The following is a 25,120-nucleotide window of genomic DNA, read 5'->3' on the forward strand; positions in this document are numbered from 1 at the left end:
GGATCCTTTATTGGAAGTCCTTATTATTTCTACTTATCACTCGCATCATTAATTTGTTCAAATGATTAGTTATCAAGTACCAAGAGTAGATAACACTGATTCTTTATTTGAATAATTCAGTCTAATAACCTTACGTCGTTTCAAACGTTAAAAATTGAAATTTAAAAACACGCTTCTAACCAGTTTTTCTTTAAATTCCCAATGTCAAAAACTTGGAACAACGTACGTCATCCGAAGACACCACTGTTCGAAGACGTCAAGCATCTGGTTCGAAGCCGGAAAGTCAAACTTGTTTATAGAAAAATTCACCGCCGTTTTTCTACCCTCTCGGATGAGGAGGAATTTTTTCGGAGGATGAATTCGTTCGACTTGGGGTTGTAACCATGCCAACGGCCTTTACTTAATCGTCTCTCTCTACCTACTTCTCGTGCGTGACTGTGTAAATTTATCTGTGCGTGTCACAGCGACCTTGCTTTCCCCTATGGGAACCTTAAGGACGAGAACAGTTAAAAACAATTGGACGCAATAAATTCTCGTATGCGTTCCGACGTAACGGAAACTTTTACTGTGTACGGCGATCCATGGTAAACATTGTTCGGTAAATCCACTTTAAGGACGGGAATCGATACTTAATTGTTAGTCATGTAGAAAATTGCAGGGTTAAGTTGTAGAACAACAATACACTGAACCTTACCCTTTCAGCATCGCTCAACCAATGTTTATTTATATTTTATTTTTTTCTTCTCTGTTCTATGTTCTTGTTACGAAATAAATGCTTCAAATTGTTTAGTTTGTGTTAAAAATCCTTAACTGGTTTGACTGACCACTAAGAAAAGATAATGTAAGAACATTATTGTTACATATTGTAACATATACGTTGTAAACGTTGTAATTATTCAATTAACATGTATGTCACTATGAATTATTTGATATTTTATTAATGTATGAATGTTTGAACCTCTTTAACATTTCATATACGTCCATATTATTATTACGATATATTTGCACTTTAATAGAAATTAAAATATTCTAATAAAATATCAAATAATAAATAATAATACATATGTTAATCGTATTGATCGATGAAAAATAATTAAATTTAATTGTGACGATTCTAAAACGACGTAATATTCTATAAAACTGTAATATATGCTCATTGAAATAAAAATGAAACGAATGAAATAATTGTTGGAGAGGGCCATAAATGCTGAGTCAACGTGGCAATAAAGTGTCCGAAGAGCGTGCAAAGCGAGGCAAATGGTGTTCGTTACATATGTGCGAATAGTGGAATAATATAAACAAAGTAATAAAACCGCGATACCTATAAAAAGAGTGAGTCCGTAATAGGGGCGAAAACAGCGGTAGCAGGGACAATGGAGCATACCAGAAACGCTCGGTTTCACGCTCAAAATGTAAACCAGATCGATTTAGATTGCAACGCAAAGGATCGGTGCCGTTGCAGCGATAGCATGCCTCGTCGGTTTTATTTCACGCCAGGCTGATTAATGCGAAACTTGTATGACGCGTTATGACGCGACCCCACAGAGAGCCCTTTTATAAATCGAGAAAGAGAAGAAGACGCTTCGCAGGCGACTGCGAACTTCCCTCGCAACTCATTTACTTTGTAAGGTTGGCGATTCATTGACACCCTTTGTGAGAATCGCCTGTGTTACAAGCACCATCCTCTTAGGGATGCACCCTGCAATCATGCCACGTGTAAAAAAAATAACTTTGCAACCGAGAGTCCAAGTTTTCCGTGAAATTTACACGAAAACAGGGCACGAGTACAGAACACGAGTAAACAAGATAATTCAATGTTTATGTTTGTCCGATCGATGGATGAAAATAATATTTTTAATGGAATGCGATGTTGTCTTCTTTGGTCTAGATCAGCGTTTTCCAAACTGGGAGGCGCGGACTAGTCTAAAGGGAGCCGCGAAAATTAGTCACAGTGAACAATTTTCCAAATTACAATAATAAAATATCGTTTTCCATTAGTTTGTATGAATACATTTTATAAGAGTAAAAATGTTTGTGTTTTTATTTTATGAAATCTTCAAGGGGGGCGCCAAATGATTAAATATTTTTAAGGGAGGCGTAGTAACAATAAGATTGGAAACCACTGGTCTAGATGATAATAGAGAAGCATAAACTTGTACATCCCGATATAAATATACAATATAACCTCCCATATTTATTTAAAGCAAAAAGGGGTTGCAAATAAAGAAGAATACAATTATTTTAAATTAACCAATCAAATATAGAGAAGTAAGGAAACGTGAAAAGGGTATGTCGATTATTTGAAAAACCAAATACGTATAAGAAATTTCAGGATCAATAAAAATAACATATGTCGAAAAGAAGAATCCTAATACTACCAATATTATAAAACAATAAATTTTCTACCCAGGATCCTAACACGACTTACAATGCTGCAAATGGTTTTCTCTTGCATTCGTTTTTTAATCATGAATGAAAAAAATCGAAAAGGCACTCCTTAACACTAAACCGATCCAGCCGATCGGTTTGACCCATGTACTTCAAACTTTTTAGAATTGCTCAATTGTTAACAATAGTTTCACCCAAATTTTGGGGAAGATTTATTGTAATAAAGGACTAATTATATTAATATATTATTTTGTTCTTCCTCCCTCTAAGTATACACTAATACAGTTACAAGTGCGATAATTATCCATTGCCCTTGGTAGTTTCATTTTTAAAAGATGTAGGGCGAGGTTTTGATAAACGCATGGTCACGATGCGGCACAGATGTTTATTTACGGTAAGATAAGCGACAACATTACTTATGGGATGACCTAATAAAAAGTGTTTTGAATAAGGACCCACGCATTATACCTGAGTGAACAGCTTGTTGTAGCCAGAATTGTGTTGATTGTATCCGATCATCGCCGGAAGCCGCCACCGTCGTCGCCAGGGCCGTTCTTCGAGTGGCTCTTCAATCCACTTTCGTTGGGCCCCGACACACACTGTTCACGGTTCCGATATCTGAGACACGACGTTGATCCGCTAAGCTCAAAAGCTTAGCACACGCTACCGCATTGCGTATCCGGCTTTTTCACCTCTCCGTTGCTTTGTCACCGTGTCACTCGGCTCGTGATCGGCTCCGTTTGAAAGGTTCGCGCGGTCTCGTGCGCCGCTACGCCATGCTGGTCGGCGCAAGGGCGTAGGGCAGCTGGACGTCCCCCCCCCCTCAGGCGCTCTTCCACGACTTTTTGCGCTTCCGTTTGCAAGCCATCCAAATATACGTCGCGATCTACTCTCGGCGTGCGAGCGTCATCGCATCTCGACGACCTGGTGCCTCGACTTGCGCGACCATCGCGGGATCCTTCGCGAAATTAACCCTTTTCTCCTCGACGACGTCTCTTTGGTGACTCTGGGGGACACTGTTGGGGGAGAAGATATTTGAGATTTTCACGATCTGGCAATTCGCGATTGGTAATGTAGCGGTAACCTATACAAGGCGACGTGCTTCGATTCGATGTCTCTCGCCCGAAAGGTGGGGGGAAATCGAGTCGGCAAAAAGTCAGCAATCGACAAAATTCAGCGACAAGTGCCGAGGTAGTTGGAAAGATAGCGACGGTTAGTTACAAAAAACGTGAGATCTAGTAGAGGAGCACGTGTGCCGTTTTCCACCGCGGGCGTGTAATCAATTATTCCAACCGATAGTCTGCCTTTTGTGCTATTGCATCCCCAATTGTGAAAATGAGTCGCTGAAATACTAGCCGAGGATTACTCGCGAAATGTACAAATTAGTGATCTTTACTCTAGCTAGAAGTACACGTCTCTGACTAACGATTGAGATGAAAATAGAGCGTGAAAGCTGCGAAGAGTATAAAACCGAAGCGTTCCACTTCTTAGGAGTAGTCTAAACATTGGCAGGTCTACTATTGGTAAACGTTGAGTACTGGCTCCATTGTTCTGGTTCTGATCTGATCACCAAAGTTAGGTTTCGTTACACATGGACAATCGCAGAGACTAGTTTACACATGTCAACTGCTGATGAATATTTAACAGTTCTAGTCCTAATGAGCTAACGACTGTATCGTACAGAACACATAGGTCCTCGTCTGCTCCGTGAAGTTGAACGCCGTTACACATGGCCAATAACCAAATAGCCAATGACTATCCAATTTGTGACAATCCTTTCTCTGGAAAGCTGGCCCACGCTCGCTACGTTTACGAATCTAGTTTGGGGAAGCCTGTACTATACGCTATTAAAAGCTCCGTTAGCAACGTAACGGAAACCCAAAGAGAGAAAAGCTCCTAGGAAGGATGTCGATCGTTTCCTCCGCGTCAGTTCAATTCGTCCTTTTACGACGGATCCACTAATACAGATTTATGCTCCCAGCGCGGTGCCAGACCGGCGCCATTCCACTCCTGTCACGAAATATGCTGATATAATTGCTCTCGAGAGCGAGCATCTTAACGAGGGGACCTTCTTGGTCGCGCACGATTCGCCCACCTACCAACTGTTCGCTCGTTAATTACGACAGTAGCAATTAATGTAACGACTATATCGTTGTTAGGGAAAAAGCCCCAGCGAGTCGCCTGACGTGGAAACCGCCAACCCAAGGTATCGAGGCGTAGTCCATGCTCGTAAACGATGAAAACTTCGAACGAAAACTTTCCAACCTCCCCAAGGTCCACTCCCCCTCCTGCCACCAGCTTAAACAAGATTGAGGGATCACTCGGCCGATACCGCTTATATAAATGGACGCTGTGCATCCCTCTCATGACGTGGACCAGCCTGTTATTCTTTTAATAGCTGGGATCGGAGGATAGACGCTATGAGATTGTGATCGTTAGCCTTGAATAATGAAGAAACTTTTCTAGAGATTCTATATTTGGTACATTTGGTCTGTACGTAAATGACAAATTGCGGAAATATGATAAACGACGAACAAAGACGGAATTTTTTCGAAACGAAAGATCTATACTTTTGTAATAAATGTGTATGTAAATTTATACAGACTTGATAAAGATATATTCCCTTTATCGTATCAGGAAAGTTTCAATGTTTCGAGTCAAAGGCCAAGTAAGTGGAGGAATCTTGTTATAGAAAGAAATTGTATTGTAAGAAATTTTAAAGGAAAAGAAGTATTCGATTTTTAACGTAGAATTACGAAGCATCGACTTGTAAAGCTGATGGATGAAGTAATAACTGTAAATGCAAAACCAATTATTAAAGGTTCGTCTCTTTTTCAGGGAAAAAATGAATCTATCCACACTGCTAAAATTGTGAACAATTATTTTCATACATATCATAATTATTTAATTTTTTCCACAGCCTACGAGATCATGAGGCGTAAATATCGTAAAAAAACAAGCGAGGTTAGTTCGCTGGCAATATTTATTTGAACGAAAGACAAGTTTCTCAAGATTCACAATAGATGAACAAATGATAAGCAGTGATCGAAGACGGCTGGAATGCAACCTTACAGAAGTTTATGTAACAATGTAAGTTCATGTACACTATGTATACAATATTAGTGGGGAATTATGGCACGAGCTTTAGAGATTACAGTTCAGTAGTCACCAGAGATTAATTTGAAACATGAAACATTAGAAGCCTTTGATATCTACACCCTGGTAGTAACTAATGGATTAACTTCTTGATTCGCTAATATTGAAATATCGCCACAGGTTTATTTAGTTGTTATAACTGATACGCCTGAAGAGAGGAGGTACTCCAACGATGAAAAATATACCAGGAAAAAAAGTGTAGAATCAGACTAACAATTTGATTTACTCTCATGCAAATTGAAAACAATGTTTCCAAAAACGTATAATTTGCTGTTCTCTTCGAGGATCTTGTTTCGAAAAAATTACACAAAGCAAGTCTTGAATTTTAATTATCGTAACGTTGTATGAAGGAATTCAATTTTTCTTTAACATTTCTTTCCTTCTGAAAACATTATTGGAGCCTCGCGGCATCTCCAGTTGAAAACTCTACAAAATTCTGACTTTGGAATATTATCCTGCTGAATTCGACTTCTAGAATCATTTGAGACACATTTCGAATTTAAATCTTGTCAAATTTTAATCAGATAAATTCATATCAATTTTGAGAGAAAAGGAGTTCTTTCTGTAAAAAATTTGGTATATTTTCGTTGAAAATAAATAAATGTTGAAAAAGAATGAAACTTCATGACTGACTGGATAGCAAAAATAGTCGATTATTCAACACATTAATAATGGAAAAAATATGCAAGAAAGTACATTAATAATTGATATAAAATATGAATGTATAGAATTGTACTTGTTTACATTAAATTTGATGTAATATGTATTATATTTAATACATTTAAATTTGACTATTTATTTACCCTATACTTAAATACAAGTGTAGTATTTATTAATATGAAATTTATATAGTATATTTTCCCCGTAAAAACTTACTTCAAGTAACGATCGCAACGAACTTTTCCATTGTATTATTTACCATTATGGTGGCGCTAACTCGAATGTTTCTATTTTTATTTTTATCGATCGTCAGTGTAACACAACGATTTAGATATCGGTACGATGGTAAATAGTTGTAAATAATCAAAAATGCATGAAGTTATTTGAGAACTAAGAAGAACTCTTCGAGTTAATCCAACCCTGCATCCTTATTTTAACTTTTCCTACAAGACCAAATAAGTGAATCTACACTTATGTGACCGACTGTACGCGCTGCAAGTTCGAGCAGTAAATGGAACATGCTGAACAGAAACTGGATTATATTACAGACGAGCCACTATAGTCACGCAACTCCCTGATCGCTGGGTTAGCCGGATAATGAATTAGCGTATATAGCCTGCCCCGAGTGGGTTTCGAGCCGGTTGGCTAATCGAGAACGCAACAATTTGAAAAAAAATCGAGGCCTCTCGAATTATCAGCATCGACGAAGGAGGAGAGGGCAATCGATTCCGTTGACCTCTTTGTAACGCTCTACCCTCGAACGCGTTTATCCTCTTGTAAACAGTTGGCGATTATTCGGTCCCGAGGGACGATTACCTAGACACCTCGGTTTCACGCGGATAGCAAGATTCAGAAAAGAAAAGACTCGACGCCTCGAGAATAAAAAGAACAGCCGCACTGGTGGCGATTCCGGTATCCTTTCTAAAACAACAGCCCCATCCGTATCCAGAGTCTCTTTTGTCTTCTCCTGAACACGACCCTAATATCCTGGAGAAGCGTTGACGCGCGGCACGAAGAAAAATAGGACCGAGGCTTCGCTGCATCGCGGCCAGAGGTAGACTCCCCTAAACGACTCGTGAATCGAGATCCTCGAAGCGAATTCACCGAAAGCACGACTGCGAAAACAGAGTATGCTTGTAAAGGGGTCAACGACATCGCCGTAGTGTCGAGTCCACGTTCGCGTCGATCGACTCGAGCCAGTCGCGAGGCGTAATCAACATTCATCCGTGGAGCTTGGTTGCGTCCGTAATCGCCACAATCACGAGTGTACATTGGGCCACTGTGAGTCTTCCCATCCTAACCATTGCCAAATACGGGTTGTCGAACGGAAGCCTCTCGACTCGACGCTATTGCGCATTCGGAGTATTTACGGTGAAGACTTATGTCTGGCGTCTGCTGGAGAGATTTGCTTTCAAAAGTTGCTCTCGGAAGGCTAATGGACACAGCATAGAGAGTAAGGGTTCCTTCACTCGGAGGCACGAACAACGAGCGTAACAGACTCGGGAAAATTTCCATCGCTTAGGCTCCACCGCTCGTGTGAAATGCTCTTGCTCCCGATACCCAATCTCAAGAGTAGACCTGCCAAGTGTACGTCATACATTAGATTATTACAGACTCTCGTAGACGAGTTTCGATCCAAGCACTACAGCACACGGGGTCTTGTTTCGAGTAACCTCGAACAGTCACGGAATAATCTCCCTTGTGTAGGAACCATTCGGTGGAAAGGGCCGGAAAATCTCTAGCTCTACTCGCCAACCAAGACGCCTGCTCGAGAGATAAGGTGTTTCGATTGGCGCCGGGGCTGGTGCACGACCCTCGTCGAGGGAAGAATTACTCGGTAGACCGGTACCTGCGTTTGATCTTCTCGCACGGAAGCAGATAAGAAAAACAAATATCAACAGCTTGGAAACGTCGGGACTGGCCACGGTCGCGCGCTCTAACCCCGCTGTCGGCACACACGCGCTCGTCTTCGGCTCGCCGCCACCTGGAGGTGCTCGTTTCACCCTCCCGCGATCGCGAACCAATTTCAACTGACACGCACGCACCCAGGACGGGAACGGCGATTGAGACGACGTTGCTCCGCGCACTGACGCTACGTGGTTGGGTCCCCCCGCCCCCCGAGTCGGCGTTCGCTGGCCTGGGGGTTAGTTGACGAGGGGTTTTCCGACTCAACCGCTCTGTGGCGCCACCGAGAGAGCCGGACGACACCCCCGTAACTATATCGATCCACCGACCCCCTACCCCCGATCTTTGCCACCCGCCGCGACCCACACGACAACGCCAGGCCACTGCACCCTAAAGGCAACGTGTCCTATCGTGCCTCGTGCCCCGTTCGTTTGTGTGTATGCGCGTCCAATTGGACGTGTGTACGTGTATGTGTCCTCGTGCGTGTGGGACGATCGTCGAATCGCGGAACCACGAGGCGTCTTCTTCGTGGTCGCTGCGGTCAAAGGTTCTCCCAGCAGAAGTGTGTCATTCGGGTGAATCGAATGTTTGGCCGATGAGTTTGCCGGGTCACGGCGGTCGAGAATAGAGACGGGAGCTTTTTCGCGTTAGCGGAGACAAGTGTTCGATCCAGGTTTCGATTCGTACCTTTGGTCTATTCGTGGAACGACGGATGGTTGATTCGAGGGACGGGGGGCGGTCGGAACTTTTCACGATTTATCTGTTGGCTGTCTTCGACATCGAGATAACACAGGTTTTTTGGAGAAGTCGAAGATGGCTAGCAATGGAACTGATAGGTGAATATTGATCGATTGACTCTGATTTTTATGAAATTTTCAACATGCTGTCGAAAATATATTTAACGACGTCACCTCTCCAAGGTGAGATGTAGGAGATTACGAGGGGTGGTTTGAAAAATTCTAGGCCTAACAATTAAAACCAGCAATTTAAAAAATTCCAAAAATAAATGTTTCAAACTGTTATATTTTATATAAAGATTCTGACTGTAAGAAAAAACCGAAAAGAAGTTATAACAATTATAGATTAACCTTTATATACTCGGTGACATTTCGTTACAGAATATGCAAACAGGAAGCATGTCATATTAAATAATGTAAGTTATAAAGCACGTTCAACAAAAGTTCACAGAACTCAACATTTTATACTACTCTATACTGTTTTATACTATTTTAATGTGTGACAGTGTATGAAACAGACACAGATATGCATCAAAAGTTTCTATCTTTGAGATTTATCTTTATATTTTGCACCATTTCATACGAAGTATGTTCATACACCATACTTTTTAAGTGTTCATACATTCTCTTACTACGTAACACCGCTCATATTTAATTATATACATCTCAGTACATGTACCATATTTTGATTTGGTATTTCGTGACATTTAAGTGGAAACTTTCAAGAAAGCATACACTTTGAAAATTTCGCGCTCGCCTAAGTTTATCCTGTGTAATCACTAAGAAAATTTGTTGAACTTACGATGGTCCCTCAGAGAGGAAAAAGGTTACAACTGTATTACATCGGTTTTGAAACAGTTTTATATTTGTTCTACATCGGATCTACGTATATCGGTTCTGAAACGGTACCATACCAGTTACATACAGTGGGTGTAGAATGTATTCGTACACCGATCAATTTCCTAAAAAACTTTTGTGTGAAATTGTAGTTTCTTAACTTCTTTTTTTATATTCAATGATATTTTACATATTCTCCGAAATCTCTAAGATAATACTAGTACTAGTAAGATACTAGGTAATATAATTTGTGAAATTAACAAAAAAATGCGAAAAGTGGGTAAAAGTATAGAAGCAATAAGTATTTGTACGATTCTTATGACGTACCATTTACAGTAGTATTTATAACGTAAACACATTAGTTTATTGCTTCGTCAAATTTCTAGTAAAGTACTTTTAAAAAAGACTTTAATAGAGGAATTGAAGAAGATCCCAATTCGAATAACTAATTATTTAGTTAATTTAATGCTTAGAACAGTTGCAATAATTATAAAATCAAAAGTAAATCCCTCGAAGGAAGTATTATATACTTATAAATTAATGTAAATTTCTTTTTTTTAAACGAAATTTAAAAAATTAAACAGTTGTGCGAATACTTATTGCTTCAATCTTTCTATCGATTAATTGTTTTTTCTTTCTTTTTTTTTTTTTTGTTAATTTCGTAACTTTCATAAATAGCTTTTTTTTGTACTCTATCTATTTTAGAGATTTCCGAGAATATGTAGAATGTTATTGTTTATAAAAAAATAAGTTAATGAATTACAATTTTACATAGTTTTTTTGGAAATTGATCGGTGTACGAATACTTTCTACACCCACTGTATGTATCGATACTATTGTAGTATCGTTTTTTCTTTCTCTATACATACTTCTTTTTACACGAACGAAATGTAAAGTACATAGAATAAGAAAGGAATATTCTTTTTTCTTCTCTTAACAGCTCAGTTTTTTTAGAAAACTAATGCTGAATAAAGTATCGTTTACGCCAAACAAACCAATTTAGATTGAGTGTCTCGGCGACAGCGATCGTTTGAAATCTTCTACCCATGTATTATCATTTTGGAAAAACAGAGATAGTAACTGATAGTAAGAGTAATAAATCTGGATTACAAAAAATTCTACACATGACTTTAACCCTTATAGTACTAAGGAACTTAGGAGTGTATATGTCGCAGGAAAATGATAAAAATAGAGATTTGATCAAATCCCTAAGGTAGATGATCAATTCACGGGAGATGTTAAAATAATAACTCTGTGAGGTCATTTCTCTAAAGAAAGTAAGTGATTTGATCAAATCCTTTAACTGTTTTAGTGTAAAGATGAAATAATGATTTGATCAAATCCCTTGACTGTTTTAGTGAACAGATGGAATAATATTGTTTAGATATTAAAAGTATTAATTTAGTAAATCATGCGTTATTAGGTAATACAACAATAGTCGTTGAAACATAAATTATTTATTCGAAACTAATTAACAAAAGAAATAGGTACTTAAGAAAGTAACGTACTTTCTAACTCGAGATGCCACAAATCGACAACGTGTTTTAATAAAAATGAATGAACATTATTATTTATTAATTACATTCCCTAAAAATATTCTTTTTGTTTTTTAAAATATCAGCTTAAGTACCTATTTCTTTTGCTAATTAGTCTCGAATAAATAATTTATGTTTCTATGAGTATTGTTGTATTACCTATTCTACTTTTAATAACGCATGATTTACTAAATAAATACTTTCAATATCTAAACGATATTATTTCATCTTTACACTGAAACAGTTAAGGGATTTGATCAAATTATATTATTTCATCTTTACACTAAAACAATTAAGGGATTTGATCAAATCACTTACTTTCTTTAGGGAAATCACCTCACAGAGTTGTTATTTTAACATCTCCCGTGAATTGATCATCTACCTTAGGGATTTGATCAAATCTCTATTTTTATCATTTTTCTGCGACATATATGTACCAAAAGTGTTGACAATTTTTGCTTGCACTTTGGATAGATTTTTGAAAATAAATCACAATCGGTGAAAATTTTCGATTTCACTTACCCTATTCTCCAATTTTCAAGATTGAATATCTTTTTATTTTCGAACAGCTGAAATTCACATCCCGTTATATGGTGAAAAATGCTGTGAGGCGATGAGATGGCTGGGTAGTAACAAAATAAATATGTCCCGTCACACAGCTTGAAATGTGGAGGACGAATGCAATGAAGGTAGACGAGAACAGGCAATAAAGAAGAGGATGCACAGTGTGATATTTCAGCGATGTAGCGGGACAAAATTTATGTGGTCCAATATTTCGGAAACTATTAGGTCATCCACATACGAAGCTACTCGAAAGAAACGTAATTGGTTGCTGACTGAAATCACAAGTTACTTATTGATTAGTAATGATTTCGAAAATTTTTAGAAAAAGCATCTACTGCTGTCTGCGCGATATAATATTACAGCAAAGTCATATTCTCGGTCATTGCTTGAACAAATATTGTACTTATTATTTAAACAATGATGGGGAATATGATTTTGCTATGATATAAATGTTTCACAAATTATTTTATCGATGGATCCAACGAGCCTTCGAATCGAGCGTCACAGGGTTGTTGTTCGCTCTTCCCCTTCTCTAATTCGAGACGTACAAGCGAGCCGCGACCCTCGACCGACACAGGTATGCGAGGGTCGAGAGCTCATTCTTCGATGATCCTTCTGTCGGTATGGATCTTGCGATCGCACGTCCGCGTTTCGCGTCCTTCCTATTTGTAGTTTCCCTTAGTTATCGTAGCTTGGTATTGGTTTTGGGTATCTTAGTTTGATTTGGTTAGCTTTAAGGCATGGATGTACGAGTGTCTGTCCTCTATCAAACAATTATTAATCGTTTGTTCAATTCATTTGTTTGTTCGTAGGTCCATATTGGACTCGCAACTTCGTTCTTCACATCGGTCACTATTGCTTCATGTCATAAGTGAAGTGACCGACCGTGTAACTAGACAGAAAAGTCGGTTGCCGTCCTCCTGGTGGATCTGTATTCGAGAGGAAGACAATCGGCTCCTCCGGATCGGTTCTCTACTCTCTGTATCCCGTCTGGTATAGCCCAGGCTCCCGGCGCAGTACAGTAAGTCCAAAGCGCAGTGAGACGGGTGCAAGTCGGGTCCTATCGTGGCTCCCAGATGGATGCAGGGTGTGAAGGACTTGTTCAGAGGCGTCGGTCGTCTTCCTCTCGAGTCCAGATCCAACAAGAGGAAACGGGACTGACTCAGTAAGTCCAGTTTCATGGTCGCGTCGCGTCGCGATCTCAATTTAACTCTCTTAGTTCAAATAATTATTTGGCAGAGTCAGATTTAGACTTTGGAAATCGAAGGGAATTTTGTTTTCCTTTCATTTTCATGGTTTCGTACTTAGTATTAAGCTCGTCGACTCTATGTAGAGTATGCATCTATATATGTATACTCTATGTAGAGGGAGATAGAAGGAAGTTTGATTCCTTTTATCTCCGGGTCTCCAGTCGCAGCAACCTCCACGTGGTGAGACCTGGTAATCGGTATTACTCGTGACGAACAATCCTTCGTCGCGAGTAATATCGAGCTAATGGCTGCAAACTTGTAAAGTGTAAAGTATAAAGTGGTGGGAATGGTTTCTGTACATTTATCGTATAGAAAATATTATCGTAAATACATTTATCGTTTTACTTATACCTAACCTAAACCTAACCGACATTATTTTGGGGATTTCCATGCAATTTCAAGCTCTAAAAAACTATGTGGACGAATTAAGAAGAAGACCCGACAAAATAGACGTTTTTTAGTCTAAAAAGGTTGAGAAGCACTGGTGTATAAAATTTCAAGAGTTTCGAAATATTAATCTCTGTAATCTTTTACACTCCTATGAAAAAAGATTAATACTCAAGAAGGATTGTTCGTCACGAGTAATATCGAGTTAATGGCTGCGAACTTATAAAGTGCAAAGTGCAAAGATGTAGTGTAAAGCGCAAAAGCGTAAAGAGTAAAGTGTAAAAGTGTAAAGTGTAAAGTGTAAAGTGAAATTAGATTTAGATTAGCAGGGACAACATCAAGGTGCCGTAGCTGGTATTAGTGGTCCGTAGTGGGGATGGTTTCTGTGCATTTGTCGTATAGAAATTTGTACATTTAAGGAGATTTTACTGTAGTAACAAAAAAATATTGCGTTACAATTGGCTCTTAGTGCGTCACAAACCAATGAAGGGGTTTTCTGGAAAAAAATGTCCTGTCCCGGAAAATCATGAAGTATGGTGCAGCAGGTGGCGGTTCGCGATCAGTTAGTCGCGAGACTTGATTTTCAATCTTTCCAACTCTTGCATGTGCGCGAAGTCTATAATTTTTTTTCCATAAAATCATGTAATGTAATTAGGTGGGATTTCTCGTCATATCATTATAAATATATCTAATATGAATTAGCCTTTAATATAATTGTATGCATATACATTATATGGAATTATCACTTGAGTGAAGTCAACATGCATAAGATCACCACATAATATACGCAATGATATATCGTTATTAGCACTTTTGGCAAGAATATCGAACAACGATATATCGTCGTGTAGCACGGCCAGGGTTAACAGTTGCATTTATGTAGGTGAACATGGAACGGTTATTTTCCGTGGTGAAACTTATTGTCTCCATGCACAGATCTAACCCTTTGCGATCGACGAATTTCTCAGCCGGGCGAGGTATCAGGTAAATGATCTTATATGTATATAAATTATCTTACAAAAACGTTATATTTTGATAGTTTATCTATATTAACAACTTTAAGAGTATTACTTTGCAAAATTAAATTCTGTATTTTACTTTAGTATGATATTTTATAAAACATTGACGAAGATGCATTCTTGGCTTATCTGGACATATATCACAGTAATAAATTGTTTCGTGTGTTCCACCTAGTTTGTTTCGACTAGAACAAACTTTCCAATCCTTCTTTGTTCCAATAAGAATCATATGGAGCTTTCGAGGAGTTTAGGAATGCCGAATTTCGTCAGAATTCGAGGTCGATCTTGAAGCTCAATCGCGCGGCTGTCGAAAATGTCCTTTCAGCTGTTTTATTATCATTTTTCGAAAATGCAAATGTATCGGTTTAAGGTAACGAAATCTATTATAAACACCGACTGCGCCTCTCACTCGCCACTCGACCTGCCACGCCGCACAAAACGCGCCGCGGCCGTGGCGATCGAGAGTCGCCACTGGACCGCAAAGGACTACGTTAACTTCAAATATTTAGATAATATATTATTTATAAGCTTGTATATTTACAAAATGGTTCCAGATGACAATTATACAAACAATAATCAAGTTTGCTAATAAATGAATTATAAATTGATGCACAGTTGATTTCTATTGATATCAAATTAATTAAAAAATCCTACTACCTACACAATACAATCGATATATTTATAAAGACATAGAGAAACCATCTACAAACAGCAATTTCAAAATTAATATAGAACTGATATGAAACCGGTTTATATACATGTTCGAAACATATTTCTTTTAGCAGCTGAGATGTGTGTTTAATAAAAAGTGTTCTTCAACGTTGAAACAGAAAAATTATTGAAACAAATAACATTACAAGAAATAAAGAGACTAGTGCGAGGCGTCAGTGATCGTTTACTTTGACCACAGATTTTCTTTAAATAACTTTTTAGATTCAATAAATAAAGTACCTAATCTATTAATCGAAATCAATAAAAACAATTCACATATACGTTGAATAAAACATAAAACAAACGCTTTGTTACTCATTATCCACTACAAACCTTTTGTTTTTTATTTAAAGGGAAGTAACATTCAAAAAGTTTTAGAACAATTATTTTAAAATAAGGTGTCATTAAAAAAAATATATACATGTCGAATTGAGTCACCTCTTCCTTTTCGAAATCGGTTAAAAATGTAAATTACTCTGAATTTGCAAACATCTAATAAAATGATCCTCAGTACTCACTACCTTTTGAAATTCTGGATGGAGTGCGTTAAAAGTGGAGCTTCGACGCACGTACTTTCGACCACCCGCTGGACCCCGAGTCGTAGAAAACTTTACGTGAAAAAACATTCACGAATACTGAAGATGCTGTCGTATCCGTTTCAATTAATCACTTGAATCGACAGGGGAAAATTGCTTGAATTGAACCATATCCGACACATTTTTTAGATTTCAATATTCCTCGCCAACAAATCGAAAATATTTGTTCCGATTATAATTTTCAGTTTATTAAACAAGATAATTGAAATAATAAGATAAAGAAGAATCGTATAAAAATGGAAGAATCGTTTAAATCGGAAGTTAACTGTGTATTATAACGTTATCATATTTTGTCATATATATAAGATGCTAATGTCTCGATATTACCTCAAATTTCACAAAATTAAGTTATAACTAATCCAATTTTTTATTCCCAAACATGAACGTCACCCACGTATCGCGATATCGGCTTAATTACTTACTTCAACTTTTTATCAACGCGGTTAAAATAAGACAACCTTTCCCTATATACGTCACGGCACATCCCGTTTCGAGTATTGGTTATCAACGTCGTGGATCGTCCAATTCGTCGCCATGACGGTCGTCCAGCGCGAGGCTCGTCGAAGGACTGTTCGTGTTAATTGAATTTGCAACATTAGACGCGACGCGAGGATCGAGAATGAATTTCTCGTGTTTCAATCCTATTGCGTTTCGATGAAGCTTGCCAATAATAATTGATTGCACGCTCGCTTTGCAGTATAACAAATTGGATTTCAGGAGGATTTCCAGTTATACCCGACGTGTGTTACGAATTCTCTGGGAACACTGTGAAATCCAATTTATGAACAAACAATGTAACAGTCGTTCGCATCGGATTGGAATCAAACGTAGTCGGGATTCGAAAAGAGGGAGAAAATAAGGGTCGCGAGCTTGTCGTCTGCAATCTTTGACTTTTTTTTATTTGCATTTCTCTAGACATTTACTCACTTCCCCTTGAACTTCTCTAAATACGTTTTCGATTGAACTTGAACGTATAAACTATACGGAAGATATTATTATTATGTAAATAGAGCAACATAGGGTAGTTGTAGGGCTGCATTAAGACTGTAGATATGCTAGTCTTTGTAGGTCCTCCGTGGATCAATGATAAGGATAATCATTCTGTTAATCCGTACTATGATATTATTTGTTTAAAGCCTTAAACAGTTTCCTTAGTCTTTGATACTGTGTCACATTTTTTTCTCCCAATTAGATGAATGCAACTTGAAGATGATCCAAGACAAAATTGATAATCTTAATCAAGCTTCCAGGGATCATGTTTGAAATTATAACAATAAATCTAAGAACATAAATTCAAGAAAATTCTTTTCAATGTTTCGTAGCTGTCCTAATGTACATAAATGTACAGTTACATTTATAATTAATTATGATTATCTGGTCACTGGTTTTATTACTTCATAAATATTTTAGTTTGGCAATTCATTTGATATAAAAAATGCAATTTTACAATTTGATTGTTCTATTGCAGAGTACGAAACAGAGAAGGTTGAGTCGGCAAAACTTGGCGACTGAGAGGACTCTCGAGCATCGAAGGACGTCTCAGCTATTTCAGTATAAACGCGGTATCGGAGCATCCTGTCATTTAGAGACAATTTCAAAAATAGACTGCTTACACAAGGCATTCGTACAAAAACTATATGTCGCTTTATTCTTTCTCCGCTTATAGACTCTTCTAATTCGATCGATAACTTCCATTGAAACCACCCTTAGAATGCTACTAATGTTAATCCAACCAACACTACAACACGTGTGTTATTTAGCGCAAAGTGTGTGTTATGTACTGTGTACGATACGCACTACGTAGGATATTTGTAAAATTTCTATTGATCTCCTTGAAACGTTTCAAATTTTATACATATCGAAATGAAAGCAATTTGGATGGCTTTCATGAAGCGAAATTTTCATCTATTGTCGTGAATTAATTAAATCTATATAAATTTGTAAATGAGGACAATTTTAACTTTTTTTATAAGGCAGAATTTTTATTGTTTTGAGTTTATAAGATTAAGAATATTTAAAATCACTGACACTGATGGAACATCACGGAACTGAACGGATACGGAACTGACACATTACGGATATGTATAAATAGACCTTAATACTTGTTTTCTTAGTTCACAGAACAACCCATAGACATACTTCATATGTCTATGGTACAACCACATTCATATTGAATAAAACAAGATTAATTTCCATTGATTGACATGACGTAGAAGATTATACGTGACTTCAAAGCAAATTAAGTAGAACAATTGTAAATATAACAGTGTCTTATACATACATCTATAAATAAATGTTCCGAATTCCCAAAGTTTATGTCAAATACTTTGGCTGCAGAAAGAATCATGAAAACCAAACTGGTAAAAAGTAAGAGTCCGTCTTAATCTCATTAGTTGTCTTTAGTTACCTAGAAAACAGCTTGTAATACTTCATATGTAAATAGATATTGCTGGAAGAAAACCTCGATATATTAAATTTACATAAATTTCAAGCGTAGAATGTACATTCTCGCTAGAATCGCGTTCGATTCGTTCGCCAGAGATTCGATTAGCACGAAATCAAGATCACGTTAGTTTTTTTTTCATTTACCTTCCTCCTGCCGAATGGCTTGTAATGCTCCCGCCTGGCCGGCCGCCGAAGATGCGCCATTATCCCTGGACGTGACAGTTTGCAAGCTCTCGGAAAGAGGACGCGGAACCCGAGCGAATCGCGTCTTAACGCGCCAAAACTAGCGACGAGCGAACAATCGACCGAATAAACTCCGTTCACTCGATCGCCTACGTGGATCAGCAATCGTCAGCTTCGCGAGTCCATCGACTTCCGGCACGAGGTACGTCGAGTCCAGGTTCGAAACCGCATTTATCACGGGGGCAGACTGTCAGTTCGTTCTCACTTTAAATCACACTCTGCAACTCTTATTTCTCGGCAAATCATGGGCGATGCATCGAGCCAGATTTCTTCGACTCGCTATAGACGTTAACGACTTATACTTCAAGATAAGTCCTGCCTCGAATTTCAGTGGCAGTCAAATACAATACACATCTACGAACAATAACACTGAAAACTTAACAAGTATCTGTCAAATAATCGTATCAACGATAATTAAACAATTACATTGGTTAGTTATTTACTCCTCGTTAAATCCTAACTGTTTAGGATAGCTTATCCCTGGATTTTATCCCTGGTTGACGATGAAGGATATTATTGTGACAACTAATAATTTGTAAAGTATCAATTGTATTAATTATTTTATTAAAATGATAACGTTTCAATTGTAACGGACCTCTTTCTAGTAGCGTATATACTGTTATTAATGAAATGGGGAAAGTTGTCGTACTGATCGAATACTTGGAAGCTTGGTCTAATTTTTGAACATTCTCGCATTCAAATATCGACATAGAAAGAAGAAGTCGTAACAACTTCTATCGGTGACCAATGAACTATGACACGAGCACAAGTATGTATTACACCTTAAGCGTCTATAAGATCATATAGCTCTGAAGACACATGTCTATTATGTACATAAATCTGTTATACATTTCGATCTCTTATTTAATTCTATTATCAACCTGCATCTATTGTGGTTTTAATACTATAGAATGGTCTACATATATTCACGAAGTATACACGAAAGTTTACGTGTACTCAAATTTTCCTTTAGAATGTATATGCCACTAGTTGCGTCCCGCGGTTTCACCCGCGTAAAATACTATTCTTATTCGCGTAAGGTACAATAATTACTGTAGTGTTTATGTAAGTATGTAGTTAGGTACTTCGTAACAACTGAACTCATTTAGCTGGGTGTAATATAGAGATAGATTTTTAAACGTAAATGTTAACAACGAAGTCGATCGTGTAATGAATGACCTATAACTCATTTCTCTGTAAATTATTTTCATTTTTCATTATCTCCTAAACTATGCGACCACATGCCGTGCTGTAATGGGAAAATTTTATTTTCATGAAATTTTCCAGATGATAAAATGATTCTTTTTTATATTAATTAATATATTATACCTAATAAATACCCTTAAGGTTCACCTTATATAATTTTCAATTCATTTTTGACATAAGAAACGTCATTGTGGTTTAACCCTTTATTTATTGAATTTCTCAAAAGTTTTTAAAATCTAGGCGTTCATTTTGGTCTTATATCATCTTATAGAGTTGTCTCTAACAAGATTCCAAAAGAAAGAAAGCTTGTGCTGCCATTCAACAATTAAAAACGAACTTCACAGAAGTGAACTTGAAAGTCACAATACGTTTCAAAGCGTTTAATTAATATAATGAGAAAATTGACGGGACTTATAAGTTCCGTCAGTAAATAGAGGGTTAAATATAAAAGCTAGGTATATCGTGTCGCTGACTTTTTTTTAGATCTATTGATAACCAATATTTTTGTATTACATTATTTTCACGTACATATATCCAACCATTTAATCAGCGTACGCCGATAAATTAGCCAAGCAACGCTTTTTCTTCCGACATGATTTAGAAATTTTGAGATTTCAAATTGAAAACTTATTTTTATCAAAATAAAACATAGCCATTGCTACTCAGGGATAGTATAGCTTTCTAAAATTGGACAAATTTTTAAAATCGGTTCAGTAGTTCCGGAGATTACCCCCTACATACAAACCAACAAACAAACAAACTTTACCTTTTTATAATATTAGTATAGATTATAACTGTTTACCAATAGTCCTACCATGGAATTTTTTCAGATGTCTAACGTAATTTGAATTATGGAAGTTTCAAATCACACAAGTTACGCCAATATCAGTCTACCATTTGACCACCGAAAAAGATAGCTGCAATCCTAGCGAAACGCGATGATATCTTATCCAGAAAACACGTTTTACATTTGAAAACTTCTGTTAGTATCAACTACGAAGTACCGGATCGTGAAAGCCTCGAATATCTTATGAAGACAGATTTTGCTATCCTTCTTAAACTGTGCAATTAACTATACGACAAATCGTTACGTCTATGACCCCTATCAGCTGACTCGGAACTGAAGGATCTTCGAATCGAAGCAGGTGTCTATAGAGAAGGATTGTAACCGTTTTCCTGCATTCGTGTGGCTAACTAACAGTCCACTGATCCACTGGTTCGCGCGGACGTCCGATCTTTGGATGTCTGCCGAAGTGCAATCGCGATTGCTCGTGACGCGTTCGCATGGTATGTATATCAGACGCATAAATCTTCAGCCTTAACCTTGACTGCACGAACCGGACTTCACGATTGGAAACGACGAGCACCGTGCAGAATTCGAGGTATACAGCTGAAGATTGTATCTATCGGTAGCAGTGAAGTAATCTTGCTACATAATAGAAGAAACTTGCGCGAAGAATTGAATATTAACGACGATCATTGCTCAACTGTGACACTGTTTTCATGAAATTTTGCACAGGAATGCAAGACTATAGCTACAATCTCTACAATCTTGGATAAATATTAGTTCTGCTTGGATCAACTAAATATTTATGTTCGAGGAATGAAAACTACCTACTAAATTGTGGATAGGATTTTCGATAATTTAGATTTACACTATACATTTATCTATAAATTCGTTAATTCTCTTAATTTAAGGATTTATTATCATAATACAAGGACTACAATTTTGCACATAAAGATTTAATAATTTCGTTAAATGTTGTCAGATATGTTCCGTTTCTCCAGTTCGTTTAAATACAAAGAAAAATATACATTTTTCTGGAATGGTAGCATATCATCCGTACGGTTATACATGAAATTATCTAAAATAACTTATACAAAATGATGCCATTTACATCAATATTTAACATGGATTTGTTGCTTTTTCATATCTAAATTTATCCAAAGGTCAAGAAGTATCTCCCTCTTTGTTAATATTTAAGAAATGTTTAAAAACACTGTACATCTAAATTTATCCTAAGGTCGAAAAGCATCTGCCCCTTTGTTAATGTTTAAGAGGTTTAAGAGGTGTTTTAAAATACTGTGCAAGCGTTTGAGATAATGTTTATATTCACTGTTTACTTTCAGCGTTTTTTCACAAAGCTTTTCTTAAGTACATATAATTAAAAACAAATATATGTTATTTCATTGATATTAATCGTTAGATAGGTTCAAATAAATGCGAAAATATGTCTGAGGTGTAAAGAAGAACAAGAAAGATGGGCCCCGCGGTTACAAAAATAAAGATAAAAAGAATTGACAAAATTAGAAACGAGTAATAGAAAATAGTAGGAATAATATTATTATATGAATTTGCATTTTCATACGAATATAATAGAATGTATATCAATTTATTCTGCAAATGTTTTAAACATGTTTTTCATATTAGCGCATGTCATAAATGTATAAAGTCGGCAATCTAATTATAATATAATCAAGCATTCAAAGTTATTTCTTCAGGTTCTTCTCTGCAAGAGGAGGGCTCCAAGAAAAATAGCCAAATCATCATTGAAAACAAACACACACAGAAACGTTTATCCAGTGTTTCGAAACAGTTTTTGAACATTAACAAATAGGAAACTACCTCTTGACCTTAGCATACGAAAAGCGATGTAGTTTGTGCCAAATAGTATGTTCGTATAACCTAGTTGACGAGACTTTTCAGTTGAAGGTTTAAATTGCACTCTGTTTCAATCTAATTTTTGAAAAATTTAACTAAACCGATATTTTATTCGCAACTTCGAGGAGTAGTATTCCCTCTACCTATCCGAAAAATTTCATAAAAATCGTCGTGTCACGGTTGGATGATGTTCTTGGGTGTGTGAGAAAGACTTCTCCGCCTCGATGCATCCCAAGCTCTGCGATCTACCTCCACGTTTCGCGAATCGTTTTCCTACGCGTCGTGCGATAATTTCCAAAAGCAACACCGCGTAGCGTCAAGTTTTTAACCACTTCTCAACACTTGGTCCCGAATCGTAACGCGACGATGACACGTGCGCACTGAGAACGAGACGATCCGAGTCGTCGAAGGGATCGTTCGGAGGTCGGTCGAGGATCGATCGACGATCGTCACGCGAAGCTGATGTCGCGTTTAGATGTCTAAGCACCACGAACAAGAAGATGATCGGTGGAAACTGGTTCGAGACGGGCTCGGTATGCCAGTGCGTGCGTTACTGGTGCGACGAGAGGCTTTTGGAACGCATCACGACCTCCTCCGCTATAAATAAAACGGTGGCCGCCACACCGAAAACTGCCAGCCGAACCGTGAGTGCTCGATTCGTCGTAATTTTCCTCGTTCAACGGGGAAACTCGGCGAGAAGAATGCCGAGTGCCGAACGTGGGTGATCAGCAACTATCGCGGAATGTGAATCACCGAGGCTCGATGGGCTCGCGTGATGTATCAGAATAATATCCCAACGATCGACGTAGAACACCGGAGCAGCGCAAAGTCTAAGATTGATCACCTTTCGTAACGTGTCAGGGGATGATTCATTTGACTGATGAATGAAACATCGCCGAGAAAACGTGATGATCGTGTCAGTGTCTTTAGGTTGAGAAGCAAAAAGCGTCAGACCCATTGTTACTGCTCGAAACGACTGGACTAAGGTTGCGAAGATCAAGGAAAACCTTTGACTGTATACAAATACGGGAACTAAAAATCCTCGATAGCTACTTAACAATATGTGTGATAATATACTTTAATTACGTTCGACGATAGTTCTACTAGTACCATTTAAATACCTTATTTATTTATCAATAGATAATTTAGATAGATAATTAATCAATAAAGAACAGATTCTTCTTACACGATGTTAGTGCCAAGTGAAATAATAATCCTTAAAGTGAAAAGCAGGGATTTCTTTCCCAAAATATAATCCAATATGTGTCACTGCACTACACAAAGATACAATTCATTAATGAGTCTCTAATACATTGTACAGTATATTTTCCTATTTAACGATACCTTTGTTTATTAGAGAAAATTTTCATACATAAAAATAAACACAGTTACTGTACGTATCGGAACCATGCATTTCTATTTCTATTTAAGGGGTTAGATCCACTCGGGATTTTCAAAAAATCAATTTTTATTTGCATTTTCTTAAAGTATAATATCTTGAAAGTACTTTTCGCAAATTTCAAGTTAATCCATTGAATAGTTTTCGAGATATCCTAAAATTACTAAGCGCAATGACCCTTAGTACTCGTACCAATGCGCTGAAGCAAATGGAGAATGCGCTTCTTATAATCAAGATTTTACCTTCTTACCGTCTAATGTTTTGAAAGTCATCAACCCAATTTCTGAAGACCTTACTAATAATAATTTACTCTCAAGATGTGTCGGTGGATTCAACTAGAACAATAATAAAAAGTTCAACCAGCTGGTGTGGAAAATAAGCCCAAAATGCATTATTAATTATTGTCAATAATTAATTATTATCAGTGCACATACATTATTAAATATTATCAATGGACCTAATGCTCGTCGATACGCTGAAAAAAACTAATTTTGAGTGTGACAAAGTGGTAGTTAAACGCCCTAATATGAACACTGGGGAAGGCAGAATGCTTCGTATAATCAATTCGATATTTTAGATATTTCTACATCAGCAGAAGAACTATTATATGGCCCGGGAGTAGACATCTCACTGTAAGTAATTAAATAATTAGTAAAACTTTAAACCTGTTTTTCTCGAAACTATGTTTTCATAATCGGTGACCACTGTAATTCAAAAATCATTTCACGAATTTGTATGAAATTTATTACACATTATTCTAGGTATAAAAAACTAGTACTTGATCATCCGATTTTTCGTTTTGATGAAAACTTAAATTTTTCTAAACAAAAAGCATGCGGATTTTTCCTTGAAAATACGTACGTAAACGATCAGAGGCTACTATTTTATTAATTTAAAAAAAAAAGAAAGAGCTACGATTAAGTGCTAGATTAACTATTAAACTAATGATTTTTTTTGTCGGATTGATTTTCGATTACCAAGTAAAAAATTATGATGGTCACTGCAAAGCATTACATGTGAAACAGGGTGCAACAAATATGGCAATAACTTTGTTACCAATAAATATTTCGTTTTAAAATTTTTATCGAATAAAGTTAAAACATAGAGTAATAACGTAGTATTACTTGTTTTATACAATATATTAAACTACTGTAAAAAAATCGTTCAAAATACCCATTTTTTCTCGCCGCTGAGTAGACCTGACCCCTTAATTAATTTTGTTCTGTTACCTATTAGTTATATGGACCAGTATATAGAATAATGATTGAACGACTTACGACGAACTTACATTTGATTTATACCCAAGTTAGAACGTCTATTAGATGATAAAGTGTGCCAGACAGTTCTAGCGGGTGATGTAATAACAGAAGATTGGTGAGGCAACATGCTCGAGGGAATCATACTCGGTTAATATAAACTT

The 25,120-nt window shown here is 37.1% G+C and overlaps 2 protein-coding genes across 21 annotated transcripts in view; one reads left to right on the forward strand and one right to left on the reverse strand.

The window, feature by feature from the left end:
• LOC128894264 (uncharacterized) overlaps positions 1 to 25,120 on the forward strand; it is a 302,271-nt gene that overhangs the window by 101,872 nt on the left and 175,279 nt on the right. The gene's annotated exons all lie outside the window — the stretch shown is intronic.
• LOC128894237 (voltage-dependent L-type calcium channel subunit beta-2) overlaps positions 1 to 25,120 on the reverse strand; it is a 175,209-nt gene that overhangs the window by 35,610 nt on the left and 114,479 nt on the right. The window contains exons 1-2 of one of the 20 annotated variants that reach the window (XM_054155873.1): positions 22,551 to 23,455; positions 18,335 to 18,712 (exon numbers count right to left, since the gene is read on the reverse strand). The exons of 12 other annotated variants lie outside the window; for them this stretch is intronic. In XM_054155873.1, the coding sequence (XP_054011848.1) occupies positions 18,335 to 18,394 (60 nt within the window). In that variant the 5' untranslated portion in view covers positions 18,395 to 18,712; positions 22,551 to 23,455. Of the gene's footprint in view, positions 1 to 2,856; positions 3,405 to 8,053; positions 8,278 to 15,667; positions 15,819 to 16,167; positions 16,286 to 18,334; positions 19,695 to 20,453; positions 20,748 to 22,444; positions 23,456 to 25,120 lie in introns of those variants that run through there. 7 more of the 20 variants (XM_054155869.1, XM_054155872.1, XM_054155867.1 and 4 more) reach the window with 7 other exon arrangements.

Source organism: Hylaeus anthracinus, unplaced genomic scaffold, assembly GCF_026225885.1.
Source record: "Hylaeus anthracinus isolate JK02 unplaced genomic scaffold, UHH_iyHylAnth1.0_haploid 3, whole genome shotgun sequence".
Lineage (NCBI taxonomy): Eukaryota > Metazoa > Arthropoda > Insecta > Hymenoptera > Colletidae > Hylaeus > Hylaeus anthracinus.